The sequence below is a fragment of the Artemia sp. Qi Xiang Cuo genome, chromosome 5, assembly GCF_049724085.1.
Source record: "Artemia sp. Qi Xiang Cuo chromosome 5, ASM4972408v1, whole genome shotgun sequence".
Classification (NCBI taxonomy): domain Eukaryota; kingdom Metazoa; phylum Arthropoda; class Branchiopoda; order Anostraca; family Artemiidae; genus Artemia; species Artemia sp. Qi Xiang Cuo.
This window is the reverse complement of record NC_142798.1, coordinates 13,361,280-13,383,929: the sequence shown is the minus strand read 5'-3', so window position 1 is coordinate 13,383,929 and position 22,650 is coordinate 13,361,280. Positions and strand designations below refer to the sequence as shown.

Genomic DNA, 22,650 nt, shown 5'->3' with positions numbered 1-22,650 from the left:
TACTGCTTATATTTACAAAATTTCACAGCTTTTCTTCCTTCTTAGTATATTCATTAAGCAGTGTTGTTGTAAGGCAGAAAAGACGATTTTTTTTTATTTATTTATTTATTAGTAACTTTCCTAGACTATTAGCCTTTTTATTTGACCTTGCTTGAAAAATTCACTCATTTTTTTAAAATAAAAAGAAACTTTGCGAAAAGCAGTCTAACTTAAAAAAAACTTCTCGCTAGTGTAAGTTTTGGGGAACACCAGACTCACTGTAATACTCTTATTTATTCCTTTTTTATGCACCAATTATATTATCAATGACTAAAATGTTTTCTCTCATAAAGGGCTACGGACGAACGCCTTTGTGTCTGTGGATTCTGATTGAATTTTTGTATCTTCTTCATTGTGGCACGAATATAAGAAGTAATAATTATCATATTTGAGTTCTCTTTTAAATGAAGATTCTTCAACTATTTTTTGTTGTTAATCATTCATTTTTTTTTTTTATCACAGCAGTTATAGCGGACTCTAAGTGCGATATTAGAGGACAAAGGAGACAACTTTGAAAATACTTATATGTTGGACTTTTCTGTTACTTATACTGATATGTTGGGCTCAGTTAACTACTATGATCTCAAACCAAATGGTAGACAAGTGTTGGTAACCCAAGACAATAAAAAGGTAAGTCGTCATTAGGACCGTGTCTAGGATTTTTTTTTCTTTTTTTGGGGGGGAGGGGGTGGCATAAAAAAAACTTAAACGCAACAAAATTTGATTCCGTGTATGTTTTTTTCTTTTGTGGGAGGGGGGAGAGTTTAAGACCAGATAAACCCAACCCACAAGTGGATACAGCGTTGGTCATAAATCTGCCCTACATTTGCATTATCCTATGTTCGTGTTATACCTTGATTTTGTAAAAGATTTATTAATAGACCTTTCTAAAAAATAAGTTTCTCAAAGAAAAGTAAAGACCATATTAAACTTACTGCATCATTGGTGCTTTACTGAAAACTATATGTGTCTTGAAGAGTCTTGGAATTGGAATGAACTAATAAAATCAAACTGAATATTTGATATATAATGATATTAGTTGTTAAAAGCTCATCAGTCCTAGATTCTATTGTGCTGTAATTTTTATTTTCATTTTCAATTCTGTAATAAATGGAAAAGAAAATCTTTGTAATATAATTTGCTGTCGGTGAAGCACTAATGACGAAGTAGGGTTTAGACTTTTGCAGTTAGGGAAGGGAGCAGTACCCAAATTCTTTTTTGTAGTAAAACTATATTGGTCTTGAACAGTCTTAGAATTAACTTCTAAAATTAAACTGAATATTTGATATAGGCCTATTATGATATTAATTGCTGAATGCTCATCAGTTAAAAATTTAATTTTACTCTAGTTTTTACTTTCTGTTTTCAGTTTTGTAATAAGTACAAAAGAAAATATTTGTAATTTAATTCTGTTTCAGAAATATGCCAATGAAGTAGCAGATTTCACCGGGGGGGGGAGAGACTGACGCAAGAGGTTTTTGATTTTTACAGATAGGGAAGGAAACAGTACCCAAACTCATGTTTGTAGTGATTTGTCTTCGTTTTAAGCTTGGCTTCCACATTCAATTAAGGTTTTATTCCATTTTACATTTATTTATTCATGTATATTAATATCTGTTGTTTGTCTGCTGTGATTGTTTATTCAATTTATGTTCGTTTTGGGTTTCATTTATTATTTAATAGTAATTTCTGGTCGTTTTGAGTTTGAAGTATTGTAGATTTTTATTTTTCTGATCTTGAGTTTTGATATGGCCTTTATTTTTCAGTGAAAAACTTCTAGTTCGGAAAGTGTTGTTAATTCATTTCTGGTTGTTTTTAATTGTCAAAGTTTCAAGTTCTTTTTTAAATTCCTTATTCAAAAACAAATTTTCTGTATACTGAAATATTTAAAAATTTAAATATACATGATGGTACTTGAGTGACATTATACATTGTATAAAAGGTTAAAATCCTCACATTGCACTAAAGGTGGATACCATTAGTCTTTCTGAACGCAATCAAAAAATCATGCATGTTAAAAATGGACAAAATTGGTAATTTACGGTGATTGAATGAAGTAAGTAAAAGATATTCGACAAATATAACAGAGGTTTTCGTACCTGTGGTTCCTTGAAATATTTCGTTTGTGACTGAAAAGAGGGAGGATTACTTAGATTTGACCATTATTAGATTTATTTGTGTATTGCCGAGACGAATTTAACATTTAGTGCAAAGTAATTATTTTAGTTCTTTTTTAGACTCTTCATATAGTCCTTGACCTGTTTAAAAGTTGATGTGTCATGCAATACAAAGCTTCCAAACTATCCCGTGGCACTAGACGTTTTTCTACCAGAAAATTCCCCCTCCACGTCAAATCCCCACTCTGTAAAAATCTCCCTTGGACATCTACCTGGAAAAGTCCCACAGATAAATTCCTTGAAAAGTCCCACGAATAAATTCCTCTGGAAAAGTCCTTCTCCATTATATGTAAAACTGACCAGCAACAGAGGAAGTATTACAAATAAAAATAATGAAAAAAAGAGTCAATTTTATTATGTTCTACCAATTGTCGGTCCATGGGCTGGCCGTGGAGGGCCAGAGTTCAGCTTCCTTAACTTTGGGAGTAAAATATCATTAATATTTTTTTAGGGGGGGGGGCTGGTCGGGCTTTAGAGGTCCAGTGTTCAGCTCCCATTCGTTTTGAATAAAATATCGTTAATATTTTTTGGGGGGCGAGGGGAGGTGGGAGGGGTCCTAGAGGGCCTAAGTTCTGGAACTAAAATATTGTAATCTGTTTTTTTTTTGGGAGGAGGGGGTAATGGAGGGCCATAGGTTAGCTCCTATAAGTTTTGGAATAAAATATTTACATTTTTTTTTCTTTCTTTGTTTGGGAAGGGAGCGGGGAATCAGGCCCTAAAAGGCCAGGGGTCAGCTCTTACAAATTTAGGATTAAAAGATTGCTAATTTTTTTTTTGGGGGGGGGGGGGGGCATAGAGGGCCAGGAGTTGGCTCCCATAAGCTCTTGAATAAAATATCGTTAATTTTTTGAAAGGGGAGGGGTAAGGGTCGGACCATAAAAGGCTAGCGCCCATAAGTTTTGGTTTGGACTACTGTTAATTTTTTTGGTGAGGGTGGAGGGAATTCGGCCATGGAGGGCCAGTAGTCAACTCCCATAGTTTTTAATGAGATGTTACCTAGTTCTTTTCTTTTGGGTGCGAGTCGAACCATGGAGGGCCAGGGTTCCCGTCCCTTAAGTTTTTGAATAAAATATGGTTGAAATTTTTTCTTGGAGGGGGGGGGGTCCGGTCATGCATGCCCAGGGGTCAGCTCCCTTAATTTTGGAATGAAATATCGTTAACAAGTTTATTTGCTTTGGGGGGAGGCTTATCTCATCTTTAAACTATTTTGAAACCTTTTATGCCTCCTTGGCATCACTTGATATCATCATGTTTTCTTTTCTGTGTTTCAATTGCCGAAAATGTCCCAATGAGGACGTGAGTTTTTCGCCTTTCTTTCCATGAGAATTAAACATAAAATTAAAACAAACTATACATTCTAAACAAAAAAAAAATAATAATAAAAAAAGAATTAAAGAGTAAAAATGAATTATTATAATATGTATTCATTATAATATGAAAATGAATTCATTATAATATAATGAATTATATAATAAAAATGAATTATATAATAAAAATTAGTTATAAAAATTCTTGAAGGGACAATTTTTTTCAGTCAGTTCATATAAGTTATAGTCTTCTATGCCAACAATAGCTGCTAGCATTTTTTTTTTTAGGAATATGTTGATTTGTTTGCAGATTTTCTACTCAACAAATGTATTGCCCCTCAGTTTCTAGCCTTCGCCGAAGGATTCAAAATTGATCCTTGTAGCCGCATTTTGACTGGATTGTTCAGACCTGACGAAATTGCATTGCTTGTTTGCGGGAGTCCAGTAAGTTTTTTTTTCTTTTTCATTTTATATTTCTGTTTGGATAGCATCATCTCACAAATAAAACCGAAATAAAGCTGAATTTTTGATTTAATTGTAAAATCAAACAGTAAGTCAAACAATAGGGATTTTTTAGCGAAAAACAGTGGGACTTTAACCTACAAGCGATATTTTGAATAAAACTTAAGTTGAGAGGTATGGTAGGGGAGGGGGATGGGGGCTAGTTTCCTTCCTGTCTTTTATTAACTTGTAAAGGGACCTAGAACTTATAATTTTGGTTTAAACGAGTCCTGTCCCGATCCCCTTGGATCATCGGCTGATTACGATCACCCCTGGGCAAAACAAAATTAAACGTGCAGCCGTGATCTTCCTTCGGGCAAAAAAAAACAACAAAATTCTAGAATTTATAGACAGGAGATTGAAACCTAAACAGTAAGGTTTTCAGATATGTTGAATCTGGTGGTGTGTTTTCCATTCAGATCTCTTGAATTTGTGATCTGTCCCCCCCCCCCATCAATTTCGAAAATTATTTAAACTTTCTCATACTTGTAGATTTTGATGGGCAGCGTTAAATTTGGTGGACTATACATATTTGAGACTAGCATAGATAACCAATACTTTGATGTGTCTGTTGCTATTAAAATCCTGTCTTTCAGGGTTTCGGTTACTACTGAACCGACTCGCTCCTTACTTACAGTTCGTTACCATGAATTGTTTGACATCTGAATTTTTCTTCAATTCGAAAAAGGTAAAATCTAAAAATGTTGTTTTTAGGGTGTTTCAATCGTTCTTTGTTCCACTGGGAATCATTGAGAGAACTCCGTTTTGTGTGCCTATACGGTAGAACGGGGTAACTTTGAAAGTTATGGGTAACAAAATCAGCATCAAGCAATGATTACTCTATTTCGGACAACCGCTTAATTAATCGACCGTACTTGTTTCTAAATTATTGATAGATGACAGCTTAATCAGTCGGTATCTCTTGCATTCAGGTTAAGACGAAATCTTAGATTTTTATTTACAAGAAAATTTGAACTGTTCCAAATCGTCAAAAGTGCTAAAAGTAAATTATTCTTTTTTACTTGGATAAACTAGGCTGTTCAATCTGACATTTTTCTATAGTTGAGAAGCCGAATGGTTAGATTTTGTAGGTTAAATCATTTCCTTGGTCTATAGATTCAAGATGGCAGATTCAATACTGCCTATAGATTCAATGCTGGTCTATAGATTCAATACTACCTGCAAACATTCTGTTTTTCCAGGGTAACTTTGAACATATGCTCAGAGTACCTTTGTTTATCTTTAATATTGATTTCAGTGTTCTGTACTAACCAATTGTTTAATTGTGCAGTGATTGAAGTTTACTCTCTTGTTTAGACCGTTTAGGAATCCTTTTTAATATATTAACCCCTGGAAGGTGCAAATCAAATTCATCTCTTGAACTATTGTTAAAAATTTTGACTATTTCCTAGGTCCTTCGATCCTACTTTTATTTCTTCTTTGGGAGGAAGTCATTTGGCATTCAATAGGAGAGGCAAAGGCTTAAATAGTTACATACAAGGGAAAATATGAAGGTAACTTAACTAGCGTCCTTTGTAATTTAATTTGATAGGTTTAAATATGATGATTTAAAAAAAAAAAAAAAAATTTCAGACATGGCAAATACAGGGCAAACGAAATCAACTGCAGACACCCAAAAAGGGAAAAAAGTCATTGGCAAAAATTTAATTCTTGGAATTAAGTGTATCACTAGCAACACTGTTTCATTCCCTTTATTAAAGGCCACAAGCCTTCAATGTACTAATTTTTTTTCTCGTTCACTTTGCAGAGAAGCAATGGTCGTTAAGAATATAGAGGGGAATTATTTGATTAGAAACTCTTATTGAACTGTACTTGGGGTTTTGTGTGTGTGTTTTTTTTGTTTGGTTTTGTTTTTTTTTTCTTATTCGTTTTAAATTGAGTCTTGAAAAGCTTCAAGCTGAAATTCATAGTAAAACGGCATCTTGTATCAATTGGAATAACAGTACATTGCTTGAAGAGCAATATACCTCGACACGACTTCATCAATTCTTTTCTAGATCGACATCGTTCAAAGTTTCGACTGAGAACCGTAGCGAATTACTCCAAAAAAGAGCTTCTTTTTCATCTGAAATGTTGAACAAGTACTACAACACTTTAGAGGTGACTTTTCAGGATGTGCCTTTATCGAATATTTACAATTACGATGAGACTAGCTAAACTGACAACTCAGGGAAAAGGAAATGTATTGCTAAAAGTGATGTCAAATACCCTTCCAGAATAATGAATGTAACAAAGGGATCAATATCCTTGATGATATGTGGAAATGCAGAAGACGAACTGCTTCCACCATTCGTCTGCTATAAAGCTAAAGGCATGCATAGCTTTTTGCGTCAAGGAGGCCCTAAACGATCCAGGTATGCCATATCTAAGTCAGGATGGCTTGAGAGGGAAATTTCTGAAGAGTGGCTTATGTCAATGGCACTCATCTGCCTAAAAAAATGGCAGGGGTGAAAGTTGTGCTGGTTTGACAACCTCTCTTCCCACTTTTCTGCTAAAGCGTTAAAAGTCTGTAGAGAAAACAACATTCACTTTTTGTATGCCTTCCACTAAACGCAACAGATATACTGCAACCTCTTGGCGTTACCTTTTCGCTCCTATGAAAAGAGTGTGGAGGAAAATGCTTGATGATTAATAAATTGGATAAGCCAAAAGAAACTGCAATGAGAAAAAATAAATTTCCCCAGAATCTGAAGCTACTTTTGGCGAGTCTAGCCTAAAATGGGAAGAAAAATCTAAAGAATGTATTTGCCAATTGCTTATCACGTTCCAGAGTCATCCAGAACCATCCACTTCCCGCCCATCAAACTCCACAAGAGGCTATAGACAACGTCAGCTAAGTTTTACTGGATGTCCTGTAAGCCTGTAGATTTGACAAATATGTTAGGAACATCACGTGAAAATGTCTTAGCATCCCACCGAGGAAAAGCATTAGGGATGCAGAAGACTCAAGCTGTGAGTCTGACATGACTGACGCATCCGGAAGGGCGAGTGAGTTTGATATGGAAGCTGATGAGTCGACGAGTGCCAGCCCTTCATCTCTCTCAAGCAGGATTGCAGTCAAAACGGGTTCGTACTATCCTCCATAACTGTGGATGGACATTGGATCTGCAAAGTTCTTCATGGGTCATATTTATAAGTAATTTGCAGTGTTGGAGATAGATACACTTTCTTCTGACGAGTGGCTGAACAGGGTATGCCTGCAAATAAAACAATAATGGATCCTTCTATTTTCCCTGGGCGAAAGAACCTGTATCCATCCGTTCTGACAAGGGAGAGGGGATCTTCCAGCCCTTTGACTCACTCATAGTAAGAAGTTTTTTTTTCGTAACTTTGGTCATCTGATATTTTTCTAATTTGAACTTTTCTTTACCTTTTATTTTAGAAGTAATATTTTATTTCTCTCATTGAAGGATTTTTTTACTTTAAGTTTGATACCGTATGACTTCAAACTCCTCCAACTCTTATTCAATATTACCTGTCAAATTTTTTCAATGTTCAAAGTTAAACACCCAATGAGGAAACTTTAAAATAGTTTTCATTAAATACTAGCTTCAAGAAAAATGTCACAGAATTACCTCGATTTTTTAAAATTTCTAGTTCAAAGTTACCCCGTTCTACAGTAGTTTATTTGAGGGCATTCTCACAAAGTAACCGTGATTCCAAATTGTTTTTGAATTTTTCGGACAGCAATCGTTCATATGTCATTATGATAATTAACATTTATTTTAGGATTTAGACGTCGATGCCTTGCAAAGAATAGCGAAGTATGGTGGTGGTTATACTCTCAAAAGCGATACTATCGTACGTTTTTGGTCTGTTTTACGTAGCCTTGATGAAAGGAAAAAGCGAGAATTTTTGAAATTTACTACAGGAAGCGATCGTGTCCCCCTCAGGGGAAAGCTCATAATCACGATTTTAAAAAGTGGACCGGACACGGATAGGTAAATTATGATGATAATGTTTATTCATGTAAGTTTTGTGTCTCGCATATATTTTATGTCGTCTTATTTTGAATTAACCGTGGCCTCTAATTACAAAACCCTGCTAACACCCGTCTCAAACCAAACAATATACGACACCAGGATCTGAATGTTGTTCATTGTGTCAAACATTGGGTTGGTTCAAGGGGCCCATGGAAAGAAAAAAATATCAAGACCAGAACTAAAAGTCTCCATTAGAGCTCAAGTAAAAAAAAATTAAAACCAATACTAAAATATTACATATGGTAGTTCTGCTCAAAACACGTTTGTAAATAAAATTCTTTCGAAGCAAGCTAAATTTATTATGTAGTAGCAGTAGGAATGGGATTAACGACGCTTCTTGACTACTAAGATCCCTGCGTGGGTCCTGCAGTATGTAGCTACACCAAGGTTCGATCCATGGGTTCAGTACTGTCAAGCAAAGGTCAAACCCACTGTGCAACTACAGTCCTGTACCAGATTTAGTTTTGATTTAGTAGTAAATAGCGACGAAGACAACTCTGCCTTTCTGAAAACAACAAGTAGAAAACCAGGGAAATTTTTATACAAGACAGTTGAACGCAACTTTAAATGAATATTTCGACCCTATATCCAAGGGCTGTCCTCGGCAAAACAAACGAAGAAAAAAAAACAATATAAAATAAACTTACATTAAAATTTCTTAGTCCTGGTTGAACTTCCTTGAAGTAATGGCATTGGGGCTGTTTTGAAAATTTGTAAAAACTTTTTTCAGTTTTAATGATCGAACTTAATGTTTTGCTAAGGACGACCCTTGGATATAGGGTCGAAATATTCATTTAAAGTTCGGTTCCACTGACTTGTATAAAAATTTCCATGTTGTTCCACTTATTGCTTATAATTTAGTAGTATTTGAAAAAATTAGATTTTAATAATGAAATTTTATTTTCAATAATTTTTTAATGAAACCGTCGACAGGATCATAGTAAGACATTTATTTTATTTTTTTTGTAATTTTGATAATTTTTTAAGGATGTTTGACCTTAATTTTCATCAGAAACAACGACAACGTTTCCGGAGAGAACTTGAGCTTTATTAACGAAAACAAATCGCTTAACCCCTGCAACGATTTCAAGCTAAACGGAGTATGAAAATCCATTTTCTAAGAAATGTGTTGGATGAAACACTGTTCACAACGAAAAATCATGTCGCCTCTCAAAACAAATATATGTATATATACATATATATATGTATATATAATATATATATATATATATATATATATATATATATATATATATATATATATATATATATATATATATATATATATATATATATATATATATATATATTCTGATTGATAAAACATTTCAAAGGTTTTTCTTTACTTTTGTTTGACTCATTACACTTAGTGTTTTATACTTAGCTATATTTCTTGTGTAAATTTGCATGCGTAAATTTTCATGTGTCTTATATACTAAAAACAATAAAACCACCGTGACGTTGCTAATGACGTATTTATACTCTTGAAATAAGCTCATAAAACCCTAGAATTCCTGTTTCCCCCCCCCCCCCCCCGCAAAAATATACGGAGCCGTTTTCGAAGAAAAATACATATATGTATGGGTGTGTATGAGTAATGACATAGTTTATGCCTTTGAAATGTGCTCAAAAATTTGACATGACTTGTACATTTTTTTTCCTCTTTAGATCCTCTTTTAAGACTAGAAAATCTCTCGTAGCCAATTTAAAAAAAAAACACGGAGCCACTTTGAACAAAGAAAAATATATAAATACACGGTTATTGCTCGTTTAAAGAGAGTAGATTTACTGAAAAAATTAAAATGTTACATTAATATTAAACATGTTGGCAGGATAGGCTCGTTAAAGAACCTAGGATAATTCCACTTCAAAAAGGTGACTTTTGAAAACCCATCAAATTACCACCCTATTTCAATTTTGTCAGCTTTTTCTAAAATATTTGAGAAGGCAATTTATCAAAGGTTTTATGATTTTCTTAAATCGTTTCATTTCTCCACAAATTCCCCGTTTGGTTTTAGGTCTTGACACAAGATAGAACACGCTATCCTTGGTCTTATCCAATATATTCATGAATGCTTAGATAAAGGTGAAACTCCAGCAGCAATATATTTAGATTTTAAAAAAGTATTCGACACAATATTCTATTGTATTCTTTTTTGTAAATTAGATAATTGGGGTTTGCGCGGACCGGCGTTGAACCTAGTTAAATATTATCTGGATAAGAGAAAGCAACAAATAGATTGAGGCAATTTCCTCTCTCCGCCTGTTCCTCAGTCTTCGAAGGTTGAGGTACCTCAGGGCTCTGCCCTAGGTCCTCTGCTTTTTCCAATTTATATAAATGACCTTCCCGCGCTTTGTTATTCCCGTGTCTCAACACACATTTTGCTGATGATACGGCAGTTTCGCTTTCTGAGAGGAATGATGAGGAGTTGGACACTAAACTGAATGCTGCATCCTCTAATGTTTTGATTTGTGTTCATCATTTTTTATTGCTTTGAATTCATCGAAAACTGACTTCATAGTTTACGGTAGAAAGCCATCATTCTCCCCTTTATTACCCGAGTTACTGTTTCAAAGCATCTATTATCAATATCTGGGGTGGAAATTATAAAGTTGCTTGGACTTGTGATTGATGAAAGTTCGTTTAAAAAAAACACATTCAAATACTACGCTTAAAGATCGCCACCCAAGATCTACGGTGTACTTTAGATCCATAAGACTGGATCCTCCCTCCACCCCATTCTGTCAAATTTTTTGTCACATGTTTAAAAATTGTGAATATGATTGTCGGTAACTGTGTGTCCATTTTTTGGGAACAAAAAAATACTATTTTAGAAAGTTGAATTGTCTGACTCAGTAATTTAGAAAATTCACAATGTAGGAAACCTCAATTCTGTACAGTTATGATGTTGTATCCATGTATTCAAATTGTGATTTAAAAAGATGCGAGGATATTTTAAAAAGTAAATTAGAAAAACACTTTGATTTAATACAGGATGTGACGTTAGCCAGTCTGGATATTGATGTCATTATGAGACTAATTATTCTGGTAAATGAATTTTCTTTTTATTTTTGTTTTCGAGGGGGGTTTTATAGACAAATTTTTTGGGTTACCTATGGGGGCTTCTCTTTCTCCTTTATTGGCAAATCTATTCATAGATGCCATTGAAACCTCCGGTATAAACAGTTTTAGAATCTCCCCTTGCTTCTGGGGTAGGTTCATGGATGATGTGGTTTGCGTTTGGAAACATGAATTGGACTCCTTAGACCTATTTTGTAAGCATTTAAATAGTTTTGATAATGATATTAAATTTAAAGTTGAGTTTGAGGATACTAATAAATTACCTTTTCTGGATATTTTATCAAGGAGGCACACTTGTGCCTCTATAAAGAGGCGACCCACCACAATGTTAAGTGATTTCAGGTCCTAGAGGTCGCAGAGAGACGGCGGTAATCGCATTTTGTAGCACAAGCTCAAGTCACTTGGGTAGAGGGCATAGACACTGGTAGCGGTTACGCAGAAAGTCAACAACTAAGAGCAAAATATGCTTCCTAGCGCCCATCTTTTCGAAGTTATTTGCTGCTGTATAATGGCTGATCAAGTCAAATGCCTTACGATAATCAACTCAAAGCAGGTCAACGAGGCTACTGCCTTTGTCCAACCACTCGGTAATCAGGTGGTAGAGACGTACTAGATAATGCATCGTACTACTCCCTTTCAAGCAGCCGTACTGAAACAGATCAAGGGCTGGCTGAACTTGGGCTAGGAGCTCTCTATAAATAAAGGATTTGGTCACTTTAGCCATATTAGGCGTGATAGAAATCAGACGAAGCTGATCACTGGATTTCGGGTCTTTGACTTTGGGCAAGGCGCGCACGTAGGCTTTTTTCCAAGCACTCGGGAATTTGTGCTCCTTGAACAACTGATTGATCACTGATGAGAGTGGTTTTGCTAGAAACATAGAATATTATCTTAAAAGTTTAACTGGCAATTCTCCTGGCAATTCTCTTTTGTACCAAGTTATAAAAATAGTATATCTGAAACATCTTGCAATGAGTTGAGGCTAGTGTCATTACTACCCAAAATGTTTGGGGGGGGGGGGGCCAAATATTTTAAAAACTTTTTTTTCAATAAATAGCATAACTTCCATTTTAAATAAAGTATTTAAAAAAACTACACAAGTCAGTAAAACCGCTGCATTTACCACACAATATTTAGATTTTGGTACATATCATTTCACTATTTTAATGCTGTTTATTTAACCAAACGGAAAATTATGACACCATTCATAAAATCATGGCAGTAGTTGATAAAACTGGTGTGTTGACCAACCAAGTTTAGAAGTTCTGTAGATGAAATGTCAGCATTCTCATTGTCTGTTTTGAACTGAGCAAAGAATTTTAGGGGCATCGGAAAAATTATGCCGCTTTGCGCCAGAATTTTACCAATTAATTATTTTACCAAGTAACCAAAAGCATTTGGGGGGAGGGCTTTCTCCTATCAGTTTTTAAATTTTACTGGTTTAACCTCCTCCTCCCCACTTCACAGACATTGCTTTGCAAGAAATGAAACAATTTACCATTGCCTATTTGAGTGTAATATACTGACTTTTGCACAGTTTGTCCTTCAAGGTAAATTGTTGAAGTGTTTCAAACATCAAAAAATTTAACAATCAGTCAAGAGCCTAGCTGATCTAACCTGCACACAGAGTACTGAAATAGAAATATATTCCCTATATTTCAGTTCCTAGAATCAAAAAAGCTACTGTAAGACATATATTCAAAACTGAACCATCACAAGATAAACAATTAGCAACCACTCACAATAGTCCAACGCATCTCATATAGAGAGTCAAAAGGAAAAGGGCTGAATAGGCTTGACTGGAGAAGGGCTTAATAGGCTTGACTGGAAAGCTCCCAGTCTTGACTGGATAATGAAAAATAAGGTTCAAATGCAACAAAATGCTGCAATTAACTACACATGTGCAATTAATCTTCAATCTTGTTTGCCAAAAGGATTTGACATTTAAAAAATCATTTTGTAAGCCAACATCAGGCATTCTTTTGGGGCATAAATCTTGATTTGCACTCTGCACTTCTTCTTGATCTAGACATTGTTCTTCTTAGACACTACTTCTTGTTCAGTTTATTTTTATTTCAAAGTTCTAATCTTTTTGTATGCAAATGATTTGTGTGCCAGTTTTTGATAAATTTATTGATTGTGAGATTATTATAAGCAGACGAAAGTTTTTTTTTTTTTGCATATAATATGGGTAATCCATTAAGGTGGATTTTTGTATCTAAATATTATATTTATGTTATTTCTACTGCCTGGTTTGTTAAGAATTTTAATGTAAGTAATAGCATTTGTCAATATTCTCAAAATACTTATGATAACTTTTCGGAAGACTGAGTGGGAATAAATTAATCTTTGGATTTTTTTTTAGCACTATCTGAGCTTATACATGTCTTAGTCACTAATTTAAAATATGCTAAATATTTCACTACATTGAGTACCAACCCAGATTAGGTGGTGGTAGCTTATGCAAAACTTTCTTAGATTTTTCAGCCAAGGGACTTTGAGTGATTAGTCTTGCTTAACTGTAAAACTTGTTCCACTCTGAAAAAAAAATGTTTTGAGCATCCCAATTGATAGATAGTTGATTGCTTTTCATGATTTTTACCCTCTTCAACACTATGAAAAAGACATTGATATTAAGATAAGCTACCTGTAAAAAAGCAGATAACAAGCAAAGTAAGCTCTACCATAATTAAGCCCGATATCAGGCTTAGTAGATACAAAGGTAAAACGTAATCAGAAAACATGTGCAGTAAAGCTACACCACTACTGCTTCTAACTACAATTCATTGTTCACCCACCTGAGGCCAGCACTGCAACATATGATACTCTGCCACACACCCAATTCATTGCTCCACTTTCCAATTTCTCCAGTAATCCTTTGAATCCTTCCTTAAGTCACACTAGCTAATAATGGGATGATCCTGTAGTCGCCAGTCAGTGAAGATTCTGTTTCTGACTGGTCAGATGAGTCCCAAACTAATTGCGAGGGCTTGTTGTACCATCCCTTGTCAACTAATGACTTGAATGACTCAATACAGGCTGAAGAGACTAAATCCTGGTCAACAAGTTCCATAGACTCACCACCCAATTAGAAAATAATTTGCTATGCATCCTTGGATTGGCACTCTTGTTGAAAAGATTTTGATCATGTCCTCTTGCTCTTGAAGAGACACCCAGTTGAAAGATATTTGGGAGAAGCTCTTTATTGTTGAGCAGCTTGAATGTCATAATCATATCCCTTCTCTTTTGGTGGGTTAATTTTTTAAAGAGAGAGGGATGAGGAATGTCATGGAGATTTTTGATGCATTTAATTGTACATCTCTGAACTTATTCTAGAGTTTCTCGGTGTGATTTATTAATTGGGTTGGCAATGCACATACCAAACTCTAACTTCGGCCAAATTAAACCTTTAAAGCTTTGAAACACCTCAAGGGGAAACACTACTGAAAGTTCTCTTAAATATACCAAGAGTGTGACTAGCCTTTGCAGCAACAGTCTGAGCATTAAACTGTACTTTGTGTATGAACTTTACTTCCCATGTTCAAGTATGCTTTGCATTTTGTTTGACCTTATCTGGATTGTCTCATAATCCAATGCTTGGCAACCTGTCAGCCTTTATTAGTATTAAATAATAAAAAAACAAGTTTTTTTTAAACTGAAAGTATGGAGTGACATTAAAACTTAAAACGAACAGAAATTATTCCGTATATGAAGGGCCTGTCCTCTCCTCAATGTCTCGCTCTTTACGCTAAACTTTGACTCTTTCTCACAACTCTATTTTTTAAACATTAAAAAACTTTAGCGTAAAGAGCGATACGTTGAGGACGGGACAGCCCCTTTCATATACGGACTAATTTCTGTTCGTTTTAAGTTTTAATGTTGCTCCTTACTTTCAGTTAAAAAAAACTTGTTTTTTTTAATTTAATCTGATTAAGAGCGGTTATTTTTTCTGAGGTTCTTCACAATTGTAATGAATTTATTTAAACTTTGAGTATCAAAAATTAATAGTCTAAAATCATTCAAAAATTGAAATAAAATTTTAGGATAGAGTAAAAAATAGATTTGAACTTTTGTGCTTTGACATCGATACTGGCTGGTATTGTTCCCTACAAAAATGTAAGAGACAATTTGAACATAAATTTTGCTTATGTTATTGAAGAAATAATGTGAAATTTAAGAGTAGTCAAAATTACTTGACTCTTGAAAGCTTTGCTTTGAAGCTAGACATTTTATTTAGATAAATACTAAGGAATTCGCAGAATAAATGTTTCAAAATATAAATTTTGAGTCCCCTCCTCAACGCCTCGCTCTTTACGCTAAAGTTTTTCATTGTTTAAAAAAATAGAGTTGTGAGAAATTCAAACTTTATCGTAAAGAGCGAGGCATTGAGGAGGGGACAGCCTCTTTCATGTTTTATTTAGATAAAAACTAGGGAATTCGCAGAATAAATGTTTCAAAATGTAAATTTAATTTCTCACCTATGCAAATTTACTTGACACGAATCTTTCTGACGTTCTGTTTTCAGATTCTAAATTAGGAAAGCTTGCTTATACCTCACCTACTGGAATTTTCATATCCGAAGAACTATTAATAAGAGCCAACTCTGGATGGATAATCCACGAAGAAGTCTTAGCTCTCATTTGCCACGAGCTTTGTCACTGGAGACATGGGCATTGGAAATTCAATTACACCAGACATCTGGTTAGTTTAGAGATCTCCTTTTTTATTCATATTCCCTTTCTTTTTTTCTAGTTAAGTTGAAAAATACTATCTGACTAAGTCTGTTTGCTTGTACATACTTAAAGATGAATGTTAAAAATTGGAAGGCATTCTTCCAAAGATGATATTTTGAGATCTAATATAAAACTTTGGCTTTCTTAAATCCCATTAAAACTTGAATAACTGAAAAATTAGTTGTAATGACGTTTCGATTGTATAAAGAGATCACAAAATATGTCGACTGTATGTGTCATCTTTTATGTGATGTGTTGTGTTTTGACACTCTCGTAAATTCTTGGCCTTTTGCTCTGGCATAGTTGTAATTTGAGCATTTCGATTGGGGTAAAGCCTTTAGGCTTTACTTCAAAAAGTAAACAGGCTTTACAAAAAACAGCAAAAATGTAAAGGTAGTGTGGGCCTGCCCTAAGTCTCTAGAATTTTTTTTTTTTCAACCTATGACGAAGAAATTTTACTATTTAGCAAAGAAACTACACAGTTAGATTAAAAACATTATTTAATACTTAATAAAAAAAATTACACTACCACTACTACTAACCTTTTTCTAGTGAAGGAAAGGAATCAGTAGAGTGCCTCAAAGCTGTAGCTTCGAATTTGATTTCTCACCATACGATATGGCTTAATCAGGCAATCTTATGATTTTAATAATTTTTTAAAACTGCATTCGAAGTAAAAAAAAAAAAAAAAAAATGTGTTATAGACGAATTTACTGTTTCTACAGGACCACCGGTAGATTTTTTTTTGTTTTTTAAGTTGTCCAGTTCAAGCCCCAGCCTATACGATACAACCCTAATAGGTGGGGTTGGTTCGGACACTTTGGCCAAAATTATAAATGCAGTTTTTGAGAAAATTCAACTAATAATAAATCTGGAAAAAATTTCAAGAGTTCCTTATTGTGAGAGGTATCTACAGAAAATCAAATTTTGGTTTTCCATTCATAAACAAATGATGTTTGTGATCGCTCAATTTTGTCCGATACAACACGCCAAGAATTGGGGGGCCAAGAATTGGCCCCCCTTCAATGAATATTAAGCTTATCATTTTCGCTCGTATCCATACCTACTTCAATCCTTATATAAGTTGCTAAGCCACAGGGGAGCTCTAAAAGCAACGTAACAGAAAAAAAAAGCAGCAGAAGTATGTTACACTTACGGTTTGTTTTCTCGAGTACCTGACACTTCAAAAAAGTTTTTTTTTCAGCGTCACCTAGAACAGCACTATATAGGGTACCATCCTTATCTACGTAGACATCAGCTTCGTTGACCAATTTTGATTCCGGATCAACTACTCGTCCTCCCTGTAGCTGACGAAAAACAATCTTTGCTGAAAACAAACGGTAGAGTTTTCTTAGTTAGAATAATCATTGAGCTTTTCTAGCCTCTGTTTTTTTTTTTTTTTTTTTACTTTATCTACAGAACCTGTTAGACCAGTATCATCATATTACATAATGCATTTCCTACTAAATCAAGAAAGTTCCTCTAGAAACAACGCTTGCATTTTTATCCCCTTTGCTAATTTTTTTTATCAAAACAACAATAATTTTTTTTCTTCTTAAAATTTGGATACTACAATTATTCGATGTGAAAAAAAGAACAATCTAGATAGGTTATGACTTCAGGGAACTTTTGGGCCTTAATTGCTATTATTAAAGAAACTACACAGTTAGATTAAAAACATTATTTAGTACTTAATAAAAAAATTACACTATTACTACTGCTAACTCACCGCAGTACCAAGCCACCTGATGTCTACGCACACTCGTCTTCCATCCTAGTCTACTCAAATCCTCTTGATTTATACCTTCCCAGGAACTTCTCATTTCTCTTAAATCTTTCCTTGTTATATTCTCCCACCCAAAGTGAGGACGACCTGTTTTTCTTTTAGCCTTACACGGTTGGTCAAAAAGAACAATCTTTGGCAATCTGTCAACCTTCATCCCCAAAACGTGCCCTAGTCACCTCAGCCTTTCTTTCATTATAGCCCTATAAAGTGAGATTTAACCACACTTTTCATACACTTTACTGTTTGAGATACGGTTAGTCAGTAGGGTACTCAAAGTAATGTGTTGGAAATTTCTCTGGAAAAAAATCTAGCAGATCTTCCTCAGTTTCTTGGAGTGATAAATAATAAAAAAAAACAAGTTTTTTTTTAACTGAAAGTAAGGAACGACGTTAAAATTTAAAACGATCAGAAAGTAGGCCGTATATGAAAAGGGATGTCCCCACCTCAACGCCTCGCTCTTTACGCTAATGTTTTTCATGGTTTAAAAAAATAATGCTGTGAGAAAGTCAAACTTTAGCGTAAAGAGCGAGGCATTGAGGAGGGGACAGCCTCTTTCATATACGGAATAATTTCTGTTCGTTTTAAGATTTAACGTCGTTCCTTACTTTCAGTTAAAAAAACTTGTTTTTTTTTATTTAATTTTTGAAAATTTTTTACTTAACGCAGGTTTTGATTTTGGCTCATCGTACATGAATAATTAAGAAAAAATTGCATATTAATTTCACCTTCATTTGGTTAAATGGCTTTCTTGAAACCTGTTTAATTTTATTTACGAACGTTTTTATTAGTAATAAATATACGTAACTTACGAATTAACTTACGTAACGAACCTTTATATTCTTATATTTTTAATAGGTATATTAGAGGGTTCGCCCCCTAGTCAATACCTTGCTTTTTAAGCTAAAGTTCGAATTTTGTTCCAATTCTTGAAAAATGACCCCTTAATCACAAAGGCCGTTAATTAGAATAAATAGCTCTTGTGAAAGTACTAAAAATCTTTGGCTTCAAGAGCGAGGTATTGACTAGGGGATGAACCCAATCATATGCGTAATATTTCCTGTTCGTTTTAAGATTTGATGTTGCTCCTTTCTTTCAGTTAAAAAACTTGTTTTTTTTATATATATAATTTCTGATCTTTATTTAAATAATTCTGGGAAATCCGGCGCCCCCTTCATAGCAATCTCCCTTCTCCCATGAAAACTTCCTTCATGGTAAGATCGTCTCACATAACCCCCGACCCACGCCCCCCCCACTACCAGAAAAAATCCCCTCTGAAAACGTCTGTATACTTCCCAATAACCAATACTATATGTTAACATTGGGTAAAGTTCATAACTTTCAGCCCTCCCCCCTGGGACTTCGGGGGATTGAGTAATCCTAAAAGACATAGCTATCATATTTTCGACCATGCTGAGCAAAATGGCTATCTCAAAATTTTGATCGGGTGACTTTGGGAAAAAAATGAGCGTGGGAGGGGGTCTAGTTGCCCTCCATTTTTTAGTCACTTAAAAAGTGCTCTAGAACTTTTAATTTCCGTTCGAATGAGCCCTCCCACGATATTATAGGATCACTTGATCGATGTGATCACCCCTTAAAAAAAAAACAAAAAAAAACACGCATCCATTATATTTCTTATGGCAAAAAATGAAAAATTCCACATTTTTGTAGATAGGAGCTTGAAACTTTTTTTGAAAATCAGCCAAATTTTCTCAGGCGCGTAACTTTTGATAGGTAGGACTAAACTTGATGAAACTTATATATTTGACAGCATTAAAATCTGATTCTTTTGATGTATCTATTGGTATCAAAATTCCGTTTTCTACAGTTTCGGTTACCATTGAGCCGGGTCGCTCCTTACTTACAGTTCGTTACCACGAACTGTTTGAAAACATAACCTCAACATCTTAACTTCCTTGCAGTATTTCCCTTGGGGGTGTGAGTTTACAACACCAATGGGTTGCCCAATGGGGGTGGGAATTGTTGTGATGGATGTTTTTTTTTAGTATCCTTGTCTTTGTTTTTAAGCACAAACACATTGCAGCCATATTACTCATTTAGGCTTTTCAGGATAAAAAGTGTATTAATGGTTTTATTTTTATGATGCTTCAGATGTCTGATAACAAGAGTGGAAATACAACCATGAGTGGATTCATGTTTGTGGAATTTTTTTACGTTGATTTTATTGGGAGTTTTTTACATCAAATTTAAAATGTCGCAAAATCATGGGAAAATGTATAGTATAATAATTTCATGTATTTACATACAATTTAATGTATAGTATAGTAAAATAATTTTAGTATAAAATGCATTTTGAGGCTCTAGTCTGAGCCTCAAAATACAACTGATTTTTTTTTCATCATATTTATTAAGATATTAAAACAAATAGAAAAGGAAAAGACAGAATGGGTCAAAATAAAAAAAAGAAGATGGAAAAATATGAATACCTGGTAGGGGGGATGCTTGGCCAAAGATCTTAACCCTGGCTACATACCTGAAATGCAATTTACCTGAAATACCACCATGATATGCAATTTGACACCACGAAATTTAAGGGGAGGTGCAAATTTGTCGTTTTTTCAGTTTTATAATGAAGATACGACAAAAATGCATTTTCAATGAAAATATTTACCTATATAGGTGTGTTCCAGAACTAGGAAGGGGCAAAAAATCTAGAGGGATACATACCCCTCTGCCCCCCTCCATGAATTGGCGCAAGTGATTTTGCTATATATAATGAGTTTGTCCGGTAATTCATAATCTAGATTTTGCTGATAATCTGTCCTCTCACTCCTTTCTAATGTTTTGTTTGTAGAAATTTCATGTACTATACGACATTTGATGCAATTGTTATTAAAGATTTAATCTAATTATTTAATTAATGTAGACCTATCTGTTTTAATCCACTTGTATTTTTGTTGTTTTTTAATTTCATTTCTTTTAAGACAGCGTTGTTGTTGTTATGTTATATTTTGTCGCTACTTATGTTTAAGTCTTATAGGAGCAATGTTAAAGCGCCAAAATTCTGATTCTCTTTAGTTTCACATATTCTTTAGTTATGACCACCCATTGCGAATTTGTGCTGAAAAATCCATATGCTTTCCCTCTATTATTATTTTCCTAGTAGTTATTCTTGGCTAATAATAAATACACTAATGTCGAGAAAATTCTTATCTGCTGACAAAAAGAAAATTTAGGGGCAGGAACTAAAGGAGATACATCCATGCAGCCATCAAACGGTAAAGAAAAATAAGGTTTCGAAGACTTTTGAAATAGCATGCAAAGTTTGGATTGCTAGGGAGATTTAATTACCTTCCAGAGTTTGTGGTTTGGACTTTATTGTTATTTTAATTGTAATGTTGCTGTTAAGTTAAATGCGTGTGATGTTTTTGTCAGCCTTACGCTAAAATCGTGTGTATATATTTTGTATTACTTATATACTTTTCGAGCAAATAATCTGAGAAAAAAGGAAAGCAATATATTTCTTACATATTTCCCTATATTTGCCCCATGTTTCTTATAAAACTAATTTTCATGCAGTTATCCTGGCTTAAGCTCAGTGCCCACAGAAAGTGAATCTGCTGACACTAGGTGAATTCTAGGTCGTCAGGCAAATATTTTCAGCTTCGCACGTCCGAAATTCGCAGTTCGTACCTTTCAACTCCGAGTTGAATTTTATTCGCACAATAGATACTCGCAAGATGAAATAAAGTAAACTTCTAAAAACATGAAAATGAACAAGGAAACTTTCTTGATCGTTTCAGCATACCTCTCCGAAGTCTTAAAGACGAAAGCAGTAACAATCCACAAATCTTTTGTTTCTGTCTTTTAGAAATCATATTTGAAATTTCGCGTTCTATGAGGCAGACCATTTGAAGTTGCAGTTGCGATGTAAACTCACAATGTCGTCTGAGAAAACAAATTGATTTCTGTTGCCACTGATCTTTTCTCTTTGAGGGACTGGCGAGTATAACCGCAAACTAAAAACTATTGAAACTTCAATTTTTACTGACTATTTAATGATACTTCAAAATTACCCTTACCCCCATCATTAATCTGCACAACGAATTGACGCTTCTTCTATGAGACAATAATTGTGGTTCTTTAACATAAATAGTGATAATTATTAATTATATTATAATATACTATTAATACTTTATGTGAGGCTAGTCTAAAAAAGCGCATTGTAAAACGTAGAGAGGTCAAAGACTTTCATAATGATAACAGAAATCTGTTATAAAAAAAAAGAATTGGACGAAAATCCTAGTAATAAAATCCTACTCAGCAATTGAAATGATTAAATGATGGATTAAATAAAATCGATTTTGAGAAACTTACTTTGGTGAGGCGCGCGAATCAGGTCAGTTGATCAGATCTCAAACCCCTTTAACATGCCACCGCCGTACAGTGGATAACGCACTGGGCTAATATTTAAGAGGTCTGGGGCTAAAATCCTAGTGATTCCGGTTTTGTTAATACCAAGTTCTCCTTGTTGTACAAGCCCCTCTAAAGATGCACTGTTTATTTGTATGTAATAATCTTAAATAGCAGATAATAATTTTGTGCGATGAAAATTTTTTTTAAGCTGAAGATTACACTTAGTTTTTGTCAGTAATTGATTTATTCACGGGTGGCCAGGTTTGATTGTTAGACCTGCCATGCTATGCAATCCACATTCTTGTTTGCTCATATCTTTATCAGATGACGCTGCAACAAGAAGAACTTTAATAATATAAAATTCGCTGAAAACCAAAGACTTGTATTTTTTAGGTCTATTTTAATTTAGCATACAACTCAGCTTTTAAAATATTTAGCCTTATACAGTTATTATAAAATTCATTCTAATTAATCTTACCTATTTTTTTAATTTATCAATTAAAATAACTTTCCAAAAATAAGCTAAACAAAGAAAATTAATTTCAATTTTAAAATTAAGACAAAGAAAAATAAAAACCTATAATATTTCATAATATAAAAGACTAGATATTAGTGATAAAGAACAAATTAAACCCCAAACAAACAGA

General features: G+C 34.1%; 1 protein-coding gene across 1 annotated transcript; it reads left to right on the top strand.

Moving 5' to 3' along the window:
- Positions 1 to 481: 481 nt before the first annotated feature.
- Positions 482 to 17,183, top strand: LOC148951830 (ubiquitin-protein ligase E3A-like). Its single transcript, XM_089089347.1, has 5 exons — positions 482 to 669; positions 3,812 to 3,967; positions 7,775 to 7,986; positions 15,636 to 15,811; positions 17,048 to 17,183. Exons 1-4 carry the CDS (start codon positions 565 to 567, stop codon positions 15,640 to 15,642), a joined length of 480 nt encoding a protein of 159 aa, XP_088945473.1. The 5' UTR covers positions 482 to 564; the 3' UTR covers positions 15,643 to 15,811; positions 17,048 to 17,183.
- Positions 17,184 to 22,650: the final 5,467 nt, after the last annotated feature.

Coding starts and splice junctions, on each gene's coding strand:
- LOC148951830 (XM_089089347.1), top strand. CDS start 565: ATGTTGGACTTTTCTGTTACTTATACTGATATGTTGGGCTCAGTTAAC. Junction 670..3,811: donor TAACCCAAGACAATAAAAAG/GTAAGTCGTCAT, acceptor TTTTTTTTTTAG/GAATATGTTGATTTGTTTGC. Junction 3,968..7,774: donor TGCTTGTTTGCGGGAGTCCA/GTAAGTTTTTTT, acceptor CATTTATTTTAG/GATTTAGACGTCGATGCCTT.